Source organism: Arvicanthis niloticus, chromosome 1 (assembly GCF_011762505.2).
Source record: "Arvicanthis niloticus isolate mArvNil1 chromosome 1, mArvNil1.pat.X, whole genome shotgun sequence".
NCBI classification, from domain to species: Eukaryota; Metazoa; Chordata; class Mammalia; order Rodentia; family Muridae; genus Arvicanthis; species Arvicanthis niloticus.
This window is the reverse complement of record NC_047658.1, coordinates 131,604,716-131,629,220: the sequence shown is the minus strand read 5'-3', so window position 1 is coordinate 131,629,220 and position 24,505 is coordinate 131,604,716. Positions and strand designations below refer to the sequence as shown.

Sequence of the window (24,505 nt, the reverse complement as noted above, 5' to 3'; positions counted from 1 at the left end):
AGAAGAAATATTTGCAGAGAGGAAGAAAACAGGGACCTAGAGAGTTCATGACACTTAGAAATATGAAAAAATATAAAAATAAGACTTTGTTTCTTTTTTGAAAAGATTCATTTATTATCTATATAATGTTCTCCCTGCATGTATGCCTGTATACCAAAGGAGGATACCAGATCTCATAATAGATGATTCTGAGCCACCATGGGGTTGCTGGGAGTTGAACTCAGGACCTCTGGGAGAATAGCCAGTGCTCTTAACCTCTGAGCCATCTCTCTAGCCCCTACTTTGTTCCTTAAAGTTTTCACTTTTGATTTTTTTTTTTTTACTTTTCCCTTAAAGTTTTCTCCTGGAAGATAATGTCTGGCTTAAACGTATGTATTTACTACGTATCTGTACACGAAGCCATCTGCACCATCAGCTCCTTTCTAAGCACCCATTCTCTCGTTGCAGGTAAATCTTTTTGTGCTGCTCTCCGTGGTTTGCATCCTCTTAAACCTCGCAGGATTCATTCTAGGCTGTCAAGGAGCCCAGTTTGTGTCCAGCGTGCCCAGATGTGATCTGGTAAGCTCCCTGTCGCCTTGCTGTTGTGCCAGGTACACAAGCTGCCTGACCTAAAAGGACATGGGGAAAGTAAGCCAAGAGAAGCTGCTGCTAAGTGCCTTCCTCAGTTGTCGGTCATTTGGCCAGAGTAGCAAGTGGCCAATACTGTACCAGCATCAGAGCAGTGCGGTGTAGCTCCTGGTTAGGGGATGGATGCATCAGGTCTCCGTGATCGATGGATGGATCTGTCTGCTTCTAAAGAACAAACAATCCAGGTCACCAGAATCCAGGTCAAAGATCCTTTATCTAAGGGCTTTGGAGGCCAGGTGTGTGTTAGCATTGGGAGATTTTCTGATTTTGGAAGAGAAATATAATACATTGATCATCTATTATGTAGCATGCCAGTAGTGTCTGGGACAGGAAGCTGTAATCAAGCGCTTTTTGGATCTCACACTGGTGGACAAGAGGCTGTAAATTTACAGAATTTCTGACTTAAACCAGGTTTTATAGAACCAGCATGGTGGCATAGGCCTTTAATCTCAGCACTCAGGAAGCAGTGGCAGGCAGATGATCTCTGTGAGTTCAAGGCCAGCCTGGTCTACATAGTGAGTTTCAGGGCTATGTGGAGAGACCTGGTCTCGAACAAAAACAAAGAAACAAAAATTTAAACAAAACAGAAAGCCCACTTCAAAGAAATAGTTTTATAAACTGTGGCAAAGTGCTCACAAAAGAGTCCATTTTGAGCATTTTCTATGTACGTCCGGATCAGTAGTGTTCAGCAGTGTACATTTATAATGCGGTGCAAAGAGTCTCCGGAGCTCACATCTCTCCATCCCCCTCTCCCCCAGCTACTAGCATTCCATCATCTATTCCGTCAATTCAAATACTCCAGACAGGTCCATACAAATAGAATCACACAGTTTTTGTCTTTTGGGGGGAAAGGGGCTGTCCTTGAGGTATAGCGGCAGTATAGTCTGTGTCAGAATTCCTTTTCTCTTTTTAAATTTTAAAAAATTTATTTATTTTTATTTTATATACAATGGTGTTCGGACTGCATGTATGTGTGTGTGTGTGTGAGGGTGTGGTAGCCCCTGGAACAGGAGTTACAGACAGTTGTGAACTGCCATGTGAGTCCTCTGGAAGAGCAGCCAGTGCTCTCAACTGCAGAGCCATCTTTCCAGCCCCTGAGTTCTCTTCCTCTTAAAGGCTGACTAATTCTCCACTGTCTGTGTTTGTGACATACTTTGTCCACTCATCTGTAGATGGGTCCCTGAGTTGTTGCCACCTTCTGTCTGTTGTGTATAAGGCTGGTGTCACCAGGAGTGTACAGATGTCCCTTCCAAGCCCTACTGTCAGTTCCTTTGTGTATTCCTGTGTATCTAAACCTTAAAAAGAGAGACTTCTAGTGATAAATATCTCACTTAGCACAAAGCAGCAAGTGTAGACTCTTAACAGGTTAGAGTAAATCTTATTTATTCAGAATCTTGTCCATTGCAGTCTACCTATAGAAACTAAGAGAATGTGAGCCAAGAAGGCTGACTTATTATAGAAACCTGTGGTCAATCCTTGTGGAGAAACCCATAACCTTCCCAATCAGAAAAGTCCCCAGGAACTCACAAAACCTGCCGAGGTTTCTCATGTTCTTCACAAATCTTAAAGCAAGCATTAAAGCTTTTTGTTCAAATGATAGTGATAAGCAATAGCTAGCCACTTGATATGACATGAGTGTCTTCAGATGAAATAGAAAATATATGCTTAATATAATGAAAGAAGCATGGCAGTGGTCAATCTGGAAAGAAAGCTGATGAAGTCCCTTCAGCTATGAGGTTTCTTAGTATGAAAGGGCCTTGTATTTGTTGGGGTTTCTATTGCTGTGATAAAAACACCACGGCAAAGGCAACTTATAATAGACAGAGTTTAACTGGGCTTATGGTTTCAGAGTGTTAGAGTCCATGATGTTGGAGGAAAGGCATAGTGTTAGGGACAGCTGAGAGCTCACACCTTGATTCACAAGTAGTAGACAAGGGGGAGGCAGAGCACTAACTGGGAATGCCATGGGCTTTTGAGACCTAAAGCCCATGTGACAGGCCTCCTTCAGCTAGGCTACACCCCCTAATCCTTCCAAACAATTCTCCCAGCTGGGGACCAGGTATTTAAACTATGCTATTGGAGCCACTCTCATTCAGAGCCTCAAAGGCTGTGATGGGCCTGAAGGTGGGAGGGAGAACATTAGCCAGATGATTGTACAAAATACTAAGAAGGGACAATGGTAGGGACCTTTTTAAACCCTGAGAAGAGCATCATTAGGAATGAAAAATAAGAAAGAGATACAGAGAGAGTAAGGAAAATGAGGGAGGGAAGGAGGGAGGGAGAGAGGGAGGGAGAGAGGGAGGGAGAGAGAAAGAGAGAGAGAGAGAGAGAGAGAGAGAGAGAGAGAGAGAGAGAGAGAGAGAGAGAGAAAGAGAGAGAGAATATGAATATATCACTGTCATTAGAGGGATTAGGACTAGGGCAGGGGGAGGTCAGAGCAGGAGGGGTGTGGTGAGGGTAGGAGCGGAAGAGGAGCCTCCTTAGGGAGTAGCCTTCAGAACACTTCCTTGATGAAAATGTCTGCGATGTCTCCAGCCCAATCTCCAGAACAAAGGAAAAAATGTAACTTTATAACCTTTTAGAAGGTAGCAGGAAGTTTTACATCATATGGTTTAGTTCAACATAGTGTATGCATGGCAAAGGGCGTGGAGGAGTGAGGTGTCACACATCGAGCGCTGTCAAGTCATAGCACAGACTGTTTCTTAACACTGTCCTGAAGAGAGCTGAAGGCATGCATGTCCCGATCCAGATACAATCTGGCCTAAAGGTACAGGCTAGTGTTCTGACAGAGAGAGAGCATGCTTTCATTTCTCTTGGGCAAATATTACTGAATTATGTGATAAAGACATTCAACTTTATAAGAAGCCTTCCTGGACAATTTTCCTTTGTAGTTGGTCAAAATAAACAGTTTCAATTATTGATTGATTGATTGATTGATTGATACAGGGTCCTGGCTGTCCTGGAACTCACTATGTAGATCAGGTTGGTCTGGCATTCAGAGAATCTGCTGGCCTCTGCCTCCTGAGTGCACTCACCGCTGTGCCCGGCTAGCACTCACCCTTTGGAATGGGTAGTGTTGTTGAAGAGCTTCAGTTCATAGGTCCCGCAATGCCTCCCATCTCCACCAGCAGAAGATGTTTCTATTTTGAGGGACTAAAGTAAGAGCTTGTTGTAACAGTAACTGAGGATGGAGAAGTGGCTCAGTAGCTAAAATCACTGCTGCTCTGGCTGAAGACCTGAGTTCTGTCCTCGTAACCTTCTTTTCCCCTTTCTGGCCCCTGTGTATGCAACACACACACACACACACACACACACACAGACGGACACAGGGACACACAGACACACACACACAGTCACTGCAATTTAATTTTTACTGCCCTAGTTGCTAACTATGGCTTTGGCATGTTTTAAAAAAATATTTCTAGAACATTCTAATGTGCAGCTAAGGTTGAGAACCACAGGTTGGGCATCACAAGGATCGATCGTGTCAGATAGTGACTCCAAAGTTGAAGAGAGGACATTTTGCATTTGAGAAAGTTTACAGGTATTTTTGAGATGACTTAAAGCAATGGAAGAGAAATAAGAGCAAATCCTTAGACAGCGTGAGCAGAGGCGGGGTAAGAATGAAGATGGTGGAGGAACAGGAGCACAAAAGGCACTGTTGCTTACTGTCATTTGCAGAGTCCGGGACTTCTTGTGGCAAATAGGAATAATACTTGCCATTCATGCCCGTGTAATGACCAAACTCTCAAGTAGTCCTGTTTAAAGGGATTAGCTAACACTCACCTGGACGGTCTTGCCATCTATTCAGGCTCACCCTGAAGTTCCTGTGTACTCGGCAGTCTGGCAGTCTGGTGGGATACTGCAGCCTTGATACCCATCCTCCACCCCCACCCCCGGGCCTTTATCTTCCCTCCCTAAACACTTCGCAGCAAGAGTGGGCTGGTGAGGAAGGGATCCTTTGTAAGACAACACCTAACACTACCAGAGGGAACTATGAAATATGGGCCCTTGAGTAAGGCCTGGAGGCCTGCACCAAGGACTGAAAATAGAAACCATCCTGAGTCACACGGAAATAGTTTGGTTCCCTCGAGGAGGGAGAAAAAGGAAAGCTGGCTGTCATCTGCAGGAGGCTGACTTGTTACTACCCAGTACTGTTGTTGGTGCTAACCCAGGCACTGTTCGACAGGAAGCTCAGAGGAGGGAGCCCTTCCAAGTAATGTGAGGGAGTCCACTGACTGTGGGAGGAGAGGGGCAAAGAGAGAGGCCAGGGATGCCGAGAGGAGGAAGAGCATGTGGAGCCTGTGGAAGTGGCCAATGTCCTTTTCATTTAGAGGGCGAGAGACTAGTGTCAGTATTAATAGTGGGATATATATATATATATATTATATATAGTTATATATAACTCTATATATTTGTTATATATTATAATATATGATATATATATATAACTCAATATAATAATGTATCATTATAAACATAGTTTTATGATAAAGAATTAACAGTGTTAGAGTCCATGGGACTCTAGAAGAGGTCAGACTAACCTATAGGAGCAAAAGGAACCAATGTGGTTGTCCCAGGATGGAAGTGGGTAGACGGATGGAGAAGGGCCGTGAGGGAGTTTCTCTGATGCGATTGTAACAGCCGGTATTGAGGTGATATAAGTGCATTGCAGAAAACTTGTCAAGTGATACACTTACTATTTATATATATGCAATTATATATATGCAAATTTTACCTCAAAAGAAAAAAATAAACTATATGGTGGGAACTTTTATTTCTTTAGCTTCCCACCCAACTTCACTGTGGGGAACAAAATTTTTCCTTAATTTTCACAAAACTATGAAACTCACTGCTGCACCTAGAAATTAAGAACATTAATCCAAACAAGAAAAATGCCTCCCCAGCAGTTCAAACAGCATGACAACATAGTCCTCCTTTGGAGAGTTTGCACTTGGTGAATTGAGAGCTGCCTGATTAACAGTTAGTGAGTGAACAGTGAGCTGTAACTTCCCTGTTAGGAAAACAGTTAGGAAAGCCAAGTCAGCTCAGACTGCAGAACAAGTTAGAAAGATTGCCTCTGCCCTCGGGGTTTGAGTCTTCTTTACCCAAACCAGGTGTTACATATTTTCTCAGCTTGCCTTAAGAAGAACTAGGAAAAGCGGCCAAACACTGGCAGAGCATCTCATTAAGAATGGACAAGGTTATTCATCAATTATCACTTCGATAACAATCCATGCCTATGTTGAAAATGAGCTCTGGGGGGCCTTTCTACGTGATCCAGGCCTACAGTTAACAGAATTCACCCTCTGGTTCTTACCCTTGAGGTAACTGGGCTTCTTTTGCCTTCTTGGAATAAAAGTCAATCATGTGATTCACTTTGGCCACAGAGCTATGAGCTAAAGTGATGGGCATAGTTGTCAGCCCTCATTAGTAAAATTATAGGATACTCACTGGGGTCTGAACTTCAGATGAACTGCTAGTGACCTTTGCTGGTGCCATCAGCATCCCTCGGGCAATGGTTGAGACATCCTTATACTGTAGAGAATTCACATTTCCAGTGGAGGTCCTGACATTTATCTGACAGTCCTGCCTTAAGTGTCAGTGTGTTTTCTATCTCTCAGATGTGTCAGTCATGCCACAGCACCAAGATGGTGGATGTTTCACCATTCTAAGTCCAAAGGATATGACAAAACAGCCCTATGTTGGCCTGCAGTGACCTTATAGCACTTGTAAGAAATGAACTCTGAGGCTGGAGAGATGGCTCAGCAGTTAGGGGCCTGTCCTCTGCTTTTGGAAGTCCTGAGTTCATCTCCCAGTACACACATTGGATAACTTAAAACTTCCTGTAAGTTCAGCTCTAAGGTATCCGGTGCCCTCTTTTGGCATCTGATGGCATAGCATAGGCATACACATACACATGCATGTCTCTCTCTCTCTCTCTCTCTCTCTCTCTCTCTCTCTCTCTCTCTCTCACACACACACACACACACACACACACACACACACACATTCTTGAAATAAATCTTGCCTGAGATTGCCTGACATGGAGCCATAGATGTCATATTCTGTATGATACATGCTGTGTGTGTAGCAAGAGTGTTTTTTTTTTTCCCCCTTAAATAATAAAATCATTGTTCTGCATCTTTCCTTAAGGTGGACTTGGGTGAAGGCAAGATATGCTTCTGCTGTGAAGAATTTCAACCAGCCAAATGCACAGACAAAGAAAATGCCTTGAAACTCTTCCCGGTCCAGCCTTGTAGCGCCGTACACCTTCTGCTTAAGGTATGATGGGCAGCTCGCAGGCTCCACCGAGAAATGTTCCGTAGGGGTCCAAGAACGCTGCTCCTTGAGATATCTCCATTTGGTGGCTTCCTGAAAATGGCCAAGCTGCCAAAAGCAAGTATGAGCAGCCCTTCACTAATCTGTGGTTAGGACAGAGTGTAGAGGAGGCCACAGATTGTGTTTTAAATTATGGGCAGAGAGATTTCGTTGTGTATTATAATTATAAACTGCAAAGGGTCTAGCTATGCATATGTATATGCTTACACACACATCTGAGGTGTCGCTTTCAGGAAAGCCTCGCTTGCCCACTCACTTGCATTGTTGTTCATTTGTAGTGAGCTGTATGAGCTTGTTGAATGTTGCCGTTCTATGACACATAGAGTGAGATCAGCCAGAAAATGACAGGACAGAAAAAGAAACACTTGAGTTCTTTATATCTTGTTTAATAGGCAGCAATAAGTAAAAGAAATTTAGGAGAATACACCAAGAACTCAGGTCAGAGAGAAATGCCAATCAGCCTTCATGATGGAGCTGAACCACTGAAGTCTGACTGGAGTGGGCGGTAAAATCAGCTGCTGACTCCTTAGCTGGTGGTTAGTCAACCACTTCTTTAGATCTGTGCTTTTCAGGAAGGAGGAGGAAGCTCAGAGAGAGAACTCTGCAGAGCTTCAAGCTCTGGGTAGTACAGGACTTAAAAATGACCTGCTTACTTTGGTTTCTGCATGTTTGATGGTTGAGTCATCTGGAACTTTCTAAGCCTGACTTAGCTTGAGGAAAGCCCCTGAAGGAGCCAGGGCTGTAGCCACAGCAACCTTCAGTGTTGACTTAGCTGCTATTTTGAGGAACGAAAACCTATTTACTCCCTGGCTGTTCCTGGTTCCCACTGTGTGGTAGTTGAGTTCCCCGGGCCACCACTGCCCGTTGCTCCCGAAGCAGTGGCCACACATTAAGCAGATTCCATCCTGCTGGGACACGCTGTCCCTTGGGTGGTTGGGAACACTGACTAGAGAAGAGTCTCAATGTTCTTATGAAGGGAAATTTTATAGATATTATTCAGATGCTTGAAAAAAAAGTCCCTTTGTGTCCTTGGGAAATTGGCTCTAGTACCCCTGAGGATGCCAAACTCTGTCACACCCAAGCCCCTTCCATAAAATGGCCTAGGATTGCACATAACCTTTACACACTCTTATGCATGGTCGGGCCATATGTAGGTGCAATATCTGGTACAATGCATTTTGCAAATAGTTGTTATGTTATTTAAGAAAAAAAATGATTGGAAAAGGGCCTGCCTGTGTTCAGCACAGTCTTGGTTTTCTTCTGAGTAGTTTCCATTTTGGCTTAGTTGACTCTGAGAAGGTGAACCCATGGATATGGAGGTCCCACTGCCCTGTATGTAACTAACACTAGGTCTCTGTGAGACAGGGAGCTTGCTGGGTATGTTTTTGGGGGTTACGTATTTTTTGAAGTGGAGTTTGGCCTGGCACTCAGATGCTCCTGCCTCATGCCTTCAGGGTGCTAGGATTACAGGTGCATCTCATTATATGTAGTCTAAGCTGTTTTTGTTTGTTTGTTTGTTTGTTTGTTTAGACAGTTTTACTGTATTACCAGTCCAGGTTTGAACTTATGGTTCTCCTGCCTCAGTCTTCAAAGCAGCTGGAATTAAAAGGTTTTAAAAGTAAGAAATCTACATTCTGGCCAGGGGTTCATAATAGCCAGCATTTATTTCCGCACTTCCACAAGCCAGATGCTATGTGACCCGTGCCCTCATCTGCTTGGAAGCTTGCCAGTTTGGACAGCATCGTTATCGACATGTTTTACACATCTCTCTGATCAGTGGTCTTGTTTCCAGAAAGTCCTGTTTGCCCTGTGTGCCTTGAATGCCCTGACCACCACAGTATGCTTGGTGGCTGCCGCCCTGCGCTACCTCCAGATCTTCGCCAGCAGAAGGCCATGTATTGTAAGTGTGAGGAAACACTGTGAAGTGTTTTGACCTAGCAGTCCATCCCTACTGTGTGTGGAAGCACTGTGTGGGGTTTCCACCTAGCAGTCCATCCCTACTGTGTGATCCATTGCTTTTCTCCTGTTATGCTGTTTAATCAGGACGAATCTCAGATGTCTGCAGAGGAAGTGGAGGAGCACGGGCGGATTCCGGACCCAGATGACTTTGTGCCGCCAGTGCCTCCCCCCTCTTACTTTGCCACATTTTACTCCTGCACACCTCGGATGAACCGCAGGTATAACTCCTATGTCACGCTGGGGTCTCCATGCTATGCCCTGCCATGAGACTTGTGTGGTCTCCAGAATGCTCAGCCTGAGCTTCCACTTTTATTTTCCCCGCAATCCAGGCAGATTGTTGTCCTGCTGGATCCTCTCTCTCTCTCTGTCTTCTTGTTTCTCTCTGATAAACCAGATGACTCCAAAGATAAGTCCAACCTTGACCTAGAGATAAATTTTTTCAATTTCTTTTAGCTTCCTAGGGAAAACTGATACCCAGTGAGATAACAGCTGTAATTTGACAGGATTGGGAGGTTTCTGTTGCCCTGGAAACACACCCAGTTAGGCAGAATCGATGTTTCATTATGACACCATCAGCCAGTCCCAACAGTTGTGACATTCTTTGCAGCCACCAAGAAAAAATTAATTATGAATTATATCTTTCTGGCTTAGGAAAAAAATGGACACCATGCTTAATTTTCCTATTCAAATCTCAGTTCAAATTTTGACTGTTTTCTTTAAATATCAGAAACTATTATTTGTAGAATGGAGTATGTATTTGTCTGGTTGTCAGTAATGCCTAGAATCAAATTTTTAAAGAGCGATCTCATTTATTCATCCGGCAAACATTACCAATCTCCTTCTGCTTGCTTGGTGCTGTGCTGGGTTATAGAAATCCAAAGTGAGTTAGTCCAGCTTCCTCTGTTCCAAGCCAGGAGCTCAGTTTAGATCACTAACTTGAGTGTTAGGATCACAGTACTCAGTGCCCAGAGGTTTCCTAAGCCCAGAAGAGCCAACTGGTTCAACCAGTCAGTTCTGGCATCCCTAGAGAAGTGATTTTGTGCTGAGTTTAAAGGATAAGCCCCAAAGGAAAGAAAATCCCTGGGGTCTAAGGGAAGATTAGCATCCTTAGTTTGCTATCTGGGATCAAGCCTGTGTAGTTTTGGACATTTGTAGTACGTGTAGAGTCATCAGACGGATGTGGTACAGGTTTGAGGCTGCTGGAAAAATACTTTCTGATGTTCAGGACAGCTATGCATGCATTTGAAACAAGTCCCACCTAGGCTCTGCTCATGTTCTTTGAGTCTTACCTGACCCCTTCTGGAACACTTACCCAGGCAGAGGCAGAGATGGCCATAAAGCCGGGGGAGGGGCTGTCAGCCGGGTGAACAAATTGTCTTGGGACAACAAGGCTTCTCTGTCTGAGGAGTGGCCTGCTGACATTGCAGAGCATCAGGGGGCAAGGATGGAGTGATTCTGATCCTTTCAGAAACAGAGAGGAGGATGCAGATGCTGAAGAGGGCTGGCAAGAAAGCACATGTTCTCTGTGGGCTGTCTCTGGTTTTTAAACCTCCCGAGTTGATTCTTCTCCATTACTAAGGCTGAGTCACAAAGGATCCCAGAGAAAATAACTTTCAAGCAAGTGACAAGCCTGTTCATCTCTGTCTTAGAGTTCTATTGATGCAAAGAGACACCATGACCATGGCAACTCTTATAAAGGAAAGTATTTAATTGAGGCTGGCTTGTAGTTTAGTCCACTGCCATTGCAGTGGGAAGCATGGTGGCAGGCAGGTAGACGCGGTGCTGGAGAAGCAGCTGAGAGTTCTACATCTGAATCTGCAAGTATCAGGAAGAGAGAAAGCTACTGGTCTTGAAACCTTAAAGGCCATCCCCAGTGAAACACCCACTCCAAAAAGGTAACACCCCCTAATCCCTCCCAAGTAGTACCACTCCTGGTGACTAAGCATTCAGACATAAGCCTATGGCATCATTCCTAGTCAAACCACCGCCATCTCCATAAGCTCTTATTTGCCTGAGAAGCGGCTCACCTGGACTTTCCTTTGGTGCTGACTCTGAAGTGTTGTCCATCAGAATGCAGCATCGGTGGTCATCCTAATGACATAACGACACCAGAGGAGTCGTTCATTTTGTGATCATGTTGTATGAAATGCCATCTTCAGTGTCTGGGTTTCCTTCTGGAAGAGTTTAGTATCTAAGATGCAAGCCCACTCTCCTGGCCTTTTCATCCATGGAAATCCAGTGCCTTACCTCTGTGCATGCAAAGATAGCCAATAGGTTGTGATCGTCCTTGCCTCTGTGGGTGCAAAGGTAGCCAATGGGTTTGGGAATGTCAGCGAGCAGACAGGCAGGAGGAGCTAGGGATAGTAATGCCCTAGGCAAGGGATTCTAGTCCCCTGACTTTGATGAAGGGGCAAAGGCAGGGTTTATAAATGCTAGAAAGATGACTCATGGGTGCTGATTAAAGACTGAAGCCTTGCCATATCTGGAGAAAGTTGGCCTCTCTGATCCAGACAGCTGTGTTGTTCATTGGTCAGGACTCCTCCACTAAATCTAAGAAGGGTCTAGTTCTTTGGAGACACTCAGCAGTTAGGGTCTTAAACCACATGAGCTAGGTAGGAGGGTTGGAATGAAATCCATGCCTGAGTTCTGTCTCAGGAGAATATCTACTCAGGGCAGCTTTGACAGGAACCCTCCAGCCCAGGAAGAGGCTTTCATGGGACTCCTTTGTTCATTGGATGCCTGACACTTTATACACCCACTCTGGGGAACACCATAAGTCAGGGCCCAGTATAAAACCTAGTCTTTACCCTCTCAGGGCAACATAAATGGGCGCAAAGAATAAGATGAATTTTAAATTCAGTTAATGTGTCTCCCTTTCAGAATCAGCCTCTCAGATGCATCTGGCCTTGAATCTGTCTTTTCACCAACTTCTATAAGGTTCCCCTTTTCTCTTGTTCATAATCTAAGAAGAGACTTTCTCCTCCTCCTTCTCCTCCTCCTCCTCCTCCTCCTCCTCCTCCTCCTCTTTTCCTCCTCCTCCTCCTCTTCCTCCTCTTCCTCCTCCTCCCCTTCTCCTTCTCCTTCTCCTCCTCCTCCTCCTCCTCCTCCTCCTCCTCCTCCTCCTCCTCCTCCTCCTCCTCCTCCTCCTTCTTCTTCTTCTTCAAGAAGAGCCATTGTTATGGGTGGTTTCTTCTTGTTTATTTTCTTTCTCTAGTACCTCCTGAGCACAGGCTCTCTGTTTTGTTTTACTTTTTGCCTTTTTATACTTTCTAATTATTTTAAAATCTCAGTTCTGTGGTTTCTAATGTCCTTTCTTCTTTTTATTATTTGCTATAGATACTGGCAGGAAATCTTGTGAGTTTTGGTTTTGGTTTTTATTTTGCTGTTCAGTGTTCCTCAACCACAGGAAAAAAACACAGCAGTGTGTGTGTGTGTGTGTGTGTGTGTGTGTGTGTGTGTGTGTGTTGGGGGTAGGGGTAGGGTGTCTCTAGAAATACCATGGCCATTGCACTGTTGATCCTCATGAGGCAAGAAGGAAGTCCTGTTCAATATGACTCCGTAGCCAGTGTTGGTTCAAACTTAATTTAATATTTAAGTTCATATTTCACATTTAAGTTCAGTAGAATTTAGAAAAGTTTTCTGGTGTAATACAATCCTGTGTGTACAATAAAGCTTAAGGGATAATTACATTGAAACTCTTAACATACATGTCACTTCTTCTGTAAAGATGAGTTCTTTTGTTAAAGTTTATTTATGTATTTTATGTAAGTGCTCTATCTGCATGTATGTCTGCATGATAGATGAGAACACTGGATCTCACTATAGATGATTCTGAGATACCATGTGATTCCTGGAAATTGAACTCAGAAACTCTGGAAGAGTAGGCAGTGCTCTTAACCCTTGAGTCATCTCTACAGCCTCTGAAGCTGGGATCTATAGATAGGTTACATATGTTATTTTAAGGACTTGGGGGAGGATCAGGTGTGGCCCCGGTCATACAGATAGCACAGAGGCCATTCAGGCTACTAACCACATTCATTTCCAGCCTTCTCCATGGAAAAATGGGTTATGCATCAGTTTCTTTGAAAAGCCAACTTTGTATGTTTAAAATGTCTGGTTTTCTGGTGCTTATCTGTGTGCACAGGGACCTCATGGCCTCTCTAACAACAACAAAAACTGTGACTTAAAAAGTACTTGAAAAGGGAGAAAGGCATCTAACATTGGTAGGGAGAAAGGCAATTTGGAAAGGAAAAGTATAAGTGAGTAATTCTTCTGTGTTAAAGCAGAGGCATCATACACTTATATTGCTAAGTGTAGCAGATGGTACGGTCTAAGGGACCCCACATACCCCGTGGTGGAGCAAGAGAAGGACAGTGAAGAACAGAGCAGAATAGTTGAGTCAGCAGGGATGGTTGCAGGAGAAAGAGGAGCTCCAGGAGAAATTAGCTTTAAGCAGGAAAACAGCAGCTGGTGTTTCAGACCTGTTCACACAACAGAGTAACTGTCTCAGGTCAGCCTCTCTGTATCTCGGTAATTGTGAGACTCTTAAAGTATCTCTGCTGAAACTCAGTCAGCTATAGGTTTGTTGTTGGGAGTGAGGTGTCAATATTCCAAATGAATACAGATCTTTTTTGTCAACTCAGCCAGGTTTGTCATACCAAGTTCAGAGAAGAATAGAATGGTAACCCACCTCTTTCTTTGTTCATGACAGGACTCTGTTCTTAAGTTTTATCCAGGGCCGCACACCTGGCACAGTCAGGGAGTGACAGCCTAGGAGGATGTGGGAGTCACTCGGTGATTTTTCCCATTAGCTCCTGTTTTGTCTTGGAGCTGGGGGGAATGTTCACCTTCTGTTTGAAATTAATTCCCCCCCTTAAAAAAGTTATTTAACAGAGGATTTCTCTCATGAATCAGATATGAGGGAAACCAAGGCAAGAAGCTTTATCTGTGAACTAATTCAGGAGAGCACCCAGAGTCTTCTTATCCTTAGCTGCTTTGGCTCTTGTTAACAATATGCTTCAGTGGTATTTAGTATGTCCACCACATTGTGCAGCCACCACCTCTAACTCTCTCCAAAGCATTATCCTCTCCCATAAGGAAAAGTCAAATCCATAAACACTGAACAGTTACTCCCTATCCCCCCCTCAGAGCCTGGCAGCCACCCATGCTCTCTGTCTCTATGGACTATAGTTTGCATTTCCACTGCTGAACTAAAAGGAAAAACAGGCATTACGGTTTATACACTGTCATTTCTAAAGGACACCCCTGGGCATTTGCCTAAGGACCCTCTGGGCATTTGTGTAAGGGCAGCTTGGATGGTCATTCCTCTTCAGGTCAAGCTGTTGTGTCTCTCCCCACCATCTCAGCTCCCAGTTTAAAGGCAAAGGCAGAGGGTCCAGGGGCTGCTGCCATTGGAGGGCCAGTGTACAGAGCATACCTCCTGATGTCCAGGTGTTTTTCTAGGATGGTTGGTTCTGACGTCATCCCACTGCCCCATATCTATGGAGCACGAATCAAGGGTGTGGAAGTGTTCTGTCCTCTGGACCCCCCACCTCCATATGAAGCTGTAGTGAGCCAGACTGACCAGGAGCAGGTATGTCCATGTTATAAAGAATTTGCTCTTACATAATCTGAAGGAGTTCATGGGGGGGGGGGGTCCTCTGAGAATCACAAAACAAAACAAACAATGAACTCTCCTTCTCCCTTCCTTCATGGTGCAGGAGTCTTCATTCCAAATGCCAGAAGGACCAGAAACTGCTTCGAGCCCAGTGGAGCCAGTTTGCACACAGATAACTCAAGGTAACACATGTCTTTACTATCCCGGGCCATAATTCAATAGATTAGAACGTGACAGAATGATCTGACAAGTGGTTTGATTGAGGTAAGGTATTTTTGGAGCAAATGGTATAGGCTACATTCTTCTTGTCCAAAATACTGTCAACTCTTAGGGCTTAGACGTGAGATCTAAAATGTTAACAGGAAAAAGAAAAACATATACTGAAATCAAGAGACCATCTTACAACCTTTTCATGAATGATCAGACTATCCCCAGGAACCCATGGCATAGAGTAGAGGTTAACTTCTTATTCCTGTGGTTCCCAGCCCACTTCCTTGTTCCGTTAAAATGATGAGTCTCCTTCAAATGAACATGAGTTTCCCAGTGAGTATTCACATTGTCATTTATAACCAAAGGTTTTAATGCTAGAACTAAGATTTTTTTTTTCAGCCCTGTGGCCAATGCTAGCGTCAATTTACATTTATCCTTGTAATTTAAGGACACCGTTGTTCCAGCTTTCTGTCTTTGGGGAGGTTTTAAATGGCTTAGAGAATTGTCCACTGGTACAAAATTGCAGATGGCAATAAATAATGGATTGACTTTCCGCCATGTCAGATGGGGGTAGCTTTTCAGCAGTGCTGTGTGGACCATTCTTGTATTCACTTTACATTTGGAAGGGGACAGACTGAGCCCCTGCCACTGAATCCCAACCCTACCTACCTTAAGACAAATTATAAAACACTGTTCTCTTAAGCACATTTGTTTTTCACAGGGAATTTTCCAGGCAGAAACTCAGCTTTCCAGATGTTGCTGCTACGTATCCTGGGCAAGGCTCACCCAATTCCAATGTCATTTGCTGATTTATTTTGCAGCCACTGGGTTCTTTGCTAGACTATTGAGAGTGTCCCAACCTGGGCATCCCTTGGGCCAGGCAAATGTGTATCTGCTAGCCTTGTCTCGGCAGTCTACAGGATAGCACCCTCACCCACATAGGTGGCTTCTCCCCGAAGAGCCCGATACTGTAAAAAGCTTCGGTACTCTTGGAGGCTGCATCAGGATGCCCTAGTGAGAAAGACTATAAACACCTCTAGGAAACAGACCAAACTGATGTTGTGGCACGGTCTCTTAGTTTTGCCCTTTGGGCTTATAATTTTTCTTGTTTGCTTGTTTTAAGTGCGGCAGGGTAATTTGGAGAGGGAGGCTTTGCCATGGTGCTGGGAACTAAAAACTGACTGGGCCATCAGCCTAAGTAAATGTTATTAATTATATTACTCTTGCCTTGGCAGGTTTGGGCCTACAGGTGTTTCCTGACCAACATTTTGAAGACTACAGCTGTTGAAATAATGTGTTTATTTTATTTTAAATCAGGTGGGGTTCTTACTAACACAACTGGTGAAGAAAACACATCTGGATCAACTCCTATTTCCAACCTGGTTCAGCCTCTGAGAAGCCGGAGAGCTCTCCCACTTCTGAGGACAAGATCAAAGAGCGACCCTGTGCTTCACCATTCGGAGGAAAGAGGTGATGTCTTTCCTCAGGCTCTTGGTAGACCACTTCGATTTTTTGACTGGTGCTAAGTATTGGTTAAAGTGCCAGGTACAATCATGTGGCTCTGGCCAGCTGAGGGCCCTTCAAGTTTAAGCAATATCTTGAGAGAGGTTAAGAGGCCATGGGAAAATCAGATATTCTCTGTTCACCTTGGGAAAATACATGTGGTATTTCCTTAAAATTAAATATATATATATAAAATCATATATACATGTCTATATATGTATATATATGTGTATATATGTGTATGTATGTATATATTGTGTTATGGGGGAGGGTGGAGGTTGGAAGACAAGCTGTATGTATCAGTTCTCTTCTTCTAATGTGGGTTCTAGGGACTCTACTCAGGTCGTCACATTGGAGGCAAATGCCTTTACCTGACGAGCCACTTCACTGGCCCTGGCACTGTGTGGCTGGTGGAACTGCTCCTGAAGTCATGGGCAATCACGTTTGGTTGCCCATGATGCTTTACTTGGAAAGACTTTAAGATTATTATGTGAACTGTCTCCCGATTTCCCAGTTGCTGGCTGTTCTCTGAGAACCAGCTAAGGAGTGTATGGTCTTATTCTCTGGCTCTACAATTTTATATTCCTTATCTTTTTCAGTGTGCTCTGGTAGTCTCAATTATTGGAATCTGACTATGTTTTTTTTTTTTTTTAACACTTTGGATACAGTGAAACATATTACTTCATCTCACTCCTTCATTGTTTTGAGTATAATAACATGGAGCCTCTTTTGAATAATTGAATACCTGGACATCTATAAACACCTCTCACGAGAGAAAAGTATCTAAAAACAAAGGAAGCAAAGGAATAAAGGAAACAGTTTTTATAGTTCAACCAGCAGGGGCCTCTGAGGGGAATTAGTCTAGCAGTTGCTCTCTGTTCTTCAGAAGCTCTATGCAGAATAACTGGACACCGTCTAACCTTGCTCTCTCCGGTCCTGTCTGGCCCTCGTGGCCTCTGTTCTGTCCCTCTGACAGTGAATGTCATTTGTCACAGCTCTGGACAGACCGTATGGAAACCACAGAGAACATTTCTCTTGTCCCTGCAGCAGCTTCCTGCTCCTGAGACTAGCTGTGTGCCTCTGCAAACCAGTAGGCTTGGCAGCCTGGCCTCTAGTTCAAAGACACCACCCACACTGTGGATATCCTGTATCTTACCTGGCAAGTTGAGTCTTCGAGCTGGCCCTGTGCCAGCTTCCAGGAGCACATAGCTATTTGCACAGCAAGGGGAGGCTGGACCCCCCCCCCCCCCCCTTGCATCCTTCAGTCCTATGGAAGAGAGGACATTTATCCGTTTGCTTGTTTTACTGGGGAAGGCACCAAGTTACTTTCAGTGAGCGAGTGTAAACTCCACTCTGTCTTCACACGGCTTTACCCTGTGTTTCAGGAAGACTTGTCTATAACATGCACACAGCAAGCTGGAAGGACAGCTTCTAACCCTGGTTCAGAACTCCTGTCTACCTTTCTCCAGAGGAAAAGGAAACCTTCCCTTCTTCCACCTATCCCTCCACCCTGTACTTCCTGTTTCCTTGAATATCTAAATCCACACTTATGAGGCCTTTACAAATTTAAGTTGACAGTGTGTGCTCTGAAGGCTGATGGTGGCTTGTGGACACATGGAGATCAGACCTGAGGATTAACTTCTCCACCCAGTTCATGGTAAAATAGCTTCTTGCCAGTCTTTATACCTTTACTGATCAAGCAGCCGTGGAAATCAGAGCCTGCAGTGGATTTTTTTAGACCCTCTGTTGACTTCTGGATTGATGTAACTTTCTGCACCTAAGTTTTCTGTAATAGTCATAGATCTGCCCCACTGCCACGGTGTGAGCCTCGGTAATTGGAGTCAGTACAATGTCCTTGAGGATGTTTAGGACGAAGGTACGGTGACAGCCCATTTTCTGCTCATCCCACAAGTGTGTCATCTGTCCCTTCCTCTCTTTGACTTTTCTAAACCTATCTGCCCCCAATGTTTTCTCATTGGTCTGCCATCTTTTTTTCTGCTTGGCCATCCATTCCTATCTACTTACTGTACCCCAGGAAACACGCTCCTCTGAGGTTTGCACTGTGGATTCTGTGCTGTGTCACTCGTTGCATTGGGGACTATTTATGTGCCATGGTTCAGTGTCTCAGCACACAGCCTATTGGAAATGCACTTCACACAATAGGCTGTGATAGTTTCCCCTCAATTCCCTCCATTCTTCAAGATGGTGAGATGTACACGCATGGTCTCCCACATCTGCCAGATGTTGTCTACACTTAGTGCTACATAGTACACTGTACTATGGTCAGTGTTCAGAGGGGCTTGCTCAATGGTGACTTTTGTCTCTGTCCACAGCTACCCCAGTGCTCAGCTGTGAAGCTGCGACTCAGACAGAAAGGAGGCTAGATCTGGCTACAGTGACTCTGAGGAGAGGTGGGAGACTGCGGGCATCAAGATGCAGACCTCGCTCTCTGATAGATTACAGGTCTTACATAGACACGAAGCTGCTGGTGGCCAGGTTCCTGGAGCAGTCCTCCTGCAGCATGACTCCTGACATCCATGAACTTGTAGAAAACATAAAGTCTGTTCTGAAGTCCGATGAAGGTCACATGGAGGAAGCCATCACGAGTGCCAGTTTCCTAGAGCAGGTACTGTTCTGCACAACACCAGGCATGCTTCCAGTAATTGGTGTCATTTCCCATTGGAGGAAGAGGGAGCCCATGTTCACTCTCCAGAGACCTGGAGGAAGGGTCCTCAGAGAGGACACTAGAGAGCTTTCCTCTGGGCTTCATCACTTTTTCATAGTGCTCTTGGCCCAAGGGAAGAGAACCCCACTTCCTGGGAGGTGACACTATGCCTGGTAAAAAGCAAAGGATCCGGGTACCACGGAGTTCACCACGCTTGTGATTTTCTGGATGGGAGGTTGCTCAGGATGTAATGTTTTCCCAGCTCTTGATTGGCAAGGTTCTAGGAGCTATCCTCATGCCCAATGGATTGCTGGGCCAGACAAGTTGGCAGTTAGGACTTAGAGTAGTGGTTTTCAATCTTCAGGATTCACTGTGACCCTTTCATACAGTTCTTCATGTTGTGGTGTCACCCCGACCATAACATTATTTTTGTTGCTACTTCATAATTGTAATTTTGCTTCTGTTATGAATAGTAATGTGAATATCTGTGTTTTCCAATGGTCTTAGGCAACCTCTGAAAGAGGATCATTCAACCCCTCCAAAGGGGTCTCAACCTACAGGTTGAGAACCACTGAATTAGAGGACCAAATACTTTTCTCTCCGTAGATTAAAAAAAAAGTAAAAGGTGCCCTAATAAACTGAAGCCACCCTGATAAAAGACCAAACTGGGCATCCATGGAGTCCATTTGGGCCTTGGGTTTCTCATTGTTAAACGGAATGAGAAGACTAGATAGTCTTCAGCCCTGTGTCCCGGAGTAAGTGGGATTTCCTCCCAACAAGAATCTTCTCTTTACCCATTTGAGAGCTGTTGTTACCTCTTGGCTATTTATTCATTCTCTTGGGTCGGTGGAGTGGATGCGATCGACGGTACACCACGGTGCCATGTGTTACCTGCTCTGAAACAAAGTGGCTTCGGGATGATTGTCCTGTGAGGTTTGACTCATAGCAGTGAGACTCCTGATTCTTTCCCACTAACAATATCACACACCATAGTGACATGACAGTTCAGCTTTCCACAGATCCTCCCTCATCAATCCTACCGGGATGAGAAATAATCTATAGTTTTGCATTTTTGAGAGGTGAAATGCTACTGTTACATATATACAGTTATATGATTCCTTAAAGACAAGCCTGTAGGGCTTTCACAGATAAAGTGTCCTGCTTCTTTATGCTGTTTAGCCAGGGGTTCTCGGAGCCACCTGAAGCATCATTGATTTTTACTGACATTCTATAAGCCTGATCCAGAACAGTGGTTCTGTGTTGGGACCAGCTGCTTCTTGTCAAAACTTCCAAGCCTGGAGCTGGGGAGATGGCTCCGTGGATCAAACGTTTGCTGTACAGGCATGAGGACCCAAGTTCAGATTCTCAGTATCCATGTCAAAACAAGGCATGGTGGCACCAACATGCAACTCTGTTAGATCCTGGGGGCTCCCAGTCTAACCAAAGTGGCCAGCCAGCATCAGTCGCAGTGAGAGACTCTCTCCAAAAACTAAGGCGGAGAGTGATAGAGAAAGACACTGAGTGGCAACTCTAGACTACACATTCACACACAATGAAGTGTACCGCACACATGCATGTCCATGAGTGTACACACACACACACACACACACACACACACACACACACACAGCAATGGGTAGAAGATGGGACCTTATGTTCCTAACAAGCTATACTGCCCACATCCCTCTCTACCTGGGTTGAAACACAGGGATACTGGAGAAATAGGAAGAGAACAACCTTAAAAATAAAACAAGAAAGTGCAATTGAGCCATTATATACGGCTTGCCTACTGCTGAGACAATAGGAAATTAAGAGTATTTCTTCAAAACTTCACAAAAGAGGCAAAGTTCAAAAGAATCTTTGGAATTCTAAGTAGATTCTACTTTGGAAAACACCCCTCCCTATTCTGAAATAACTAAACATGGAAATCCACAGATGGATACATGGGGCGGGTCAAAGGGCCAGCGCTGGTGAGGCTAACATCTTCCCTTTCCTGCTCTTTCCCCAAAGATAATGGGCCCAGCACAGCCCAGCCCGTCCCAGGCCCAAGTGCTGACCTCGAGGAGACAGCCTGGCCTGCTGCACCTGCGCAGCTGCGGAGACCTGAGCACCTTTTCCCTGGGAGCGAGGCCAAGAGCCGAGAGGAGGCCCCAGCAGCGAGCTGAGGCTGAGCGGCCACACAGCCTCATTGGTGTCATTCGAGAGACTGTCCTGTGAACGGAGTGGCATGGAAGGATGTCCCTACTCAGAGCTGTTTACTGTCTGGGGGCTGGGGGCACCTCCCCTGGAAACCCCTCAACAGGGGCCCTCGGGTGGACACTTACTCCTGCTCTTTGGCTCCCTTTTTGCTGACGAGGGCACTCAGGTGAACTCGGGTGAAGTAAGTTCTTCCTGGCCCTTCCAGTCTGTGTGTTCCCGGTTGGAGGAGAAGGCAGGGAGGGAGGGCTCTTTTGTCTGCTGAATCTCACAGTATCCCCAAGGGGCGCGCACTGGGTGAACAGAAAGCAGGCTCCAGAGTCTCTGCCTGCCTCACCCCTTAGGGCTCTTGTTGCCAAGTTCATTCCCTCGCTGTAAGGGGAGAGCTGCTGGGCTATTTATAGCTGCCTGCGGCCTCTGGGCTGCTCAGTGAAAGGAATTGGCAGGAGACATGATGGTTAACACCGTGTGACTCCAGTCCTCCAGCCTCCTCTAGGTTACCCTCAATCCCATCGTCTTTAGGAAAAGCAGGAGACCAGCTGAGCGGTGTTTTTGTTTTAAATGAAGGACGTTAAGGGAGAGCACCGTGGTTGAGTCCCTTCCTTCATGCTTGCAAACTAGAACATCTAAGACAGAACAGAGAATAAAGCGCTGACTTTGGAAAACCTGTGTAGTGTTTGTGTGCGCTCAGATGACCAGGCCTTTTCTTCACTCATGGAGGGGTTGGAGCTTGGGGCTGTAGTGGCTGGGGTTCCCCTCTAGGCCACCAAACCAGGTTTATTCCCACAGTTCCAGAACCTCACAGATAACAATGCATGGGGCAAGCCCTGGGCTGAATTTAACACATGTTAGACTGAATGGCACTGTGAACCTGCATTCTACTGGCCTTAAACAGAAAGTCAGGAAAGCAATCACCGATAGTCGTGATGCTAAGAAGTAAGGGGGTGGTCAGGGAGGGCTTCTTTGAGGAGATGACATTTGAGCTGGGCCTTGACTTTGAGGATGAGGGGAGACTATTTGACGCAGAGACAGAGACCAGGCATACTAGTGACCACAGAATTGTTTTGAAGGAGAGGTGGGAAGCCTGGCCAGCTGTGTTTTATGTTAACAGTGAGATACCATGGAAATTTCTAACACAAGAAAGATAAGCTTAATCCTATTACAAAACAATCACCGTGCTACTAGGAAAATAGTTAATTTAGTTGGGAGAGGAGGCAAGGAGATGGAATAAGGCTGCCTGTGGGGTGAGCGCTGGTTTTATTGGGCCCCACGTCAGTACTATGATGACGGTGTTGAATTCTCATTTGATGCTCACCACAGCCTATTTGGTGGGTGCTGCTATTTGTCACCATTTTATAGGATATTGGTATTTCATGACATTCACACCCAAGTGGCTGGACTCAGCAACCTTTCTGTATCCAGCTTCTCAGGTAGTAGCATTTGTGTTCCCTGTTTCCGTAAGAGCATTGTTGAACATCCCGCTTGGTTCATGGGACCATAGACTCCCCTGTCTCTGTATCAACCACTCATATTAGAGTGGGCTCAGGGGTTACTGAGCTGCTGTGAAAAGAGGGCTTTGGAAACATTGAGAAATGAAGGGCCATGAACAGGCTGGGTCTGGCTGAGCACCTGAGTGAGGTGCATTAGGGGGCTTCCCCAAAGGCGGTTTCTGTTGTCACCACCACCCATCCTGAGTGAGAGACACGCATGTCTTCTGGCCTCTCTAAAAATCCTCAGTGTCATCATGTCGCTTCGCACCACAGGCTAGGCTTCTGGCCAAGGTCAAACCTGCTTTCTCTGTGAGTCACTACGGTGTTGCAAACCTCTGGCCCCACCACTTGTTGCTCACAGGGTGGACTGCCTGGGAACCTGATCTTGCCATTTCCCTTGGCATTTGCTCCAACTGACTTTTTCAGGGGGAGGCCCAGGAGTCCCCAGCCTGCTAGGGCCTCTTCCTCATAGTTGGTGAGAAGTGCTGGCCGTGTCTCTGTGTGTGGCCAGACCTTACATATCCTCTGCCCACCCCCTGAACTCTAATTTTCTCCCTAGCTGCACCTCTTTCCTGAGTCCCTTGCTGGTTGCCTCTGACTACTGTCACTGAGCATTTAGGATGCTTCAAAGGCTCAGGGCAGATGGCTAGGTATCAGAGGTGTGAACCTTTGAGGCATGGTACAGAGATGTCCCTGTGCGTCCCGAGGACAGGGTGGTTGCCAGTCACAAGCCGACAGAGAAAGACATGAAGCTTGAGGGTACCACCCAAAGGGTAGCACTAGGCAGAGGGGCTGCCTCAGTTTATCAGAATTGTCTCTGATGGGTTAAAATGTCTCATGTAAGTTCAGAACCTGAATGTGTTGGTGAAGAGTCCAATATCTTCCTTAATCTCCACACTCTTTGTAATATTGATGATACTACAATATTTTATGAGTATTTATCTTGTGGGGCACTTAGAAATAATATCATTCATCCCCCCCCTCTCTCTGTGTGTGTGTATGTGTGCATAAATATTCTCAAATACCAAAGTACTAACAGTATGGCATGTATACTCACAGGTTAATGGAGTATGTGTAGGGCAGACTGTTTTTCATTAAAGTACCACAGTGATTCACAGTACAGAGGTGGAGACAAAGGATTTCAAATGTGACCCCAGAATTATAACAGCATTGATTACTGAGCATAGAAATATCTGAAGTAAGTCTTCACTAGCAAAGTGAACGTCACTCAGGGTACTTGACTGCCTAGAGCATTGTACAGTCATTGTTGGCCCTGCTTCAGTGAGTAAGAACACGGGGCCCACTTTGGGAGCTTGGCACAGGAAAAATCAGGACAAGGTTTGCTCCTTCAGAACGTTCCAGCAAGTTGTATGTCTGGGTGTCTGAGGCCAGAGAGGAAGACTTTCACCGCTTTCGAACTTTAGGAAGACTGGCTGAAGGCTCACTGCCCTAAGAGTCCTGCCTGGAAGTGAGGTTTCAGGGTGAAGGCTCTGACTTCCAGCCGTCTGCCTGCATACATTTACCCCAGAAACCAGACATTGGCTGAAGGCCTAACTGGCAAAAATCTGGTTACTCTCCAGCAGTCCCTACTGGCCAAGCTCAGCCATCCATCCCATCACACCAACTACAGAATCAGGCAGTGATGTAAAAACAGATGTCAATCAGTGTCCATTGGGGGTGGTTGGCAGATGAAGGGGTCCAGTGACCCCAGATTTGTCATGCGGTGTTGGTAGGAGCTTTAGGTTCAAGCAGAGGATGAACCTCCACAGGAGGATAGAAAGAGGTTTGTATATTTAAGCAGTCTTAGTCAAAGGTTGGTCCACCATCACCTCGGCTTCTGCCCTTCAGTGTTGTTAATCATGGCTGTTGTCAGAGTGATCTTCTGCAGGGTGTGTG

The 24,505-nt window shown here is 45.3% G+C and overlaps 1 protein-coding gene across 1 annotated transcript in view; it reads left to right on the top strand.

Annotated features, from left to right (window-relative positions):
• The window catches only part of Entrep1 (endosomal transmembrane epsin interactor 1), a 55,367-nt gene extending 33,583 nt beyond the window's left edge, over window positions 1–21,784 (top strand). Inside the window, exons 3-11 of the mRNA XM_034524682.2 lie at window positions 448–558; window positions 6,784–6,912; window positions 8,762–8,869; window positions 9,013–9,146; window positions 14,392–14,521; window positions 14,649–14,727; window positions 16,073–16,225; window positions 18,592–18,884; window positions 20,934–21,784. Of these exons, the coding sequence (XP_034380573.1) occupies window positions 448–558; window positions 6,784–6,912; window positions 8,762–8,869; window positions 9,013–9,146; window positions 14,392–14,521; window positions 14,649–14,727; window positions 16,073–16,225; window positions 18,592–18,884; window positions 20,934–21,140 (1,344 nt within the window). The 3' untranslated portion in view covers window positions 21,141–21,784. The remainder of the gene's footprint in view (window positions 1–447; window positions 559–6,783; window positions 6,913–8,761; window positions 8,870–9,012; window positions 9,147–14,391; window positions 14,522–14,648; window positions 14,728–16,072; window positions 16,226–18,591; window positions 18,885–20,933) is intronic.
• The last annotated feature ends 2,721 nt before the right edge of the window (window positions 21,785–24,505 follow it).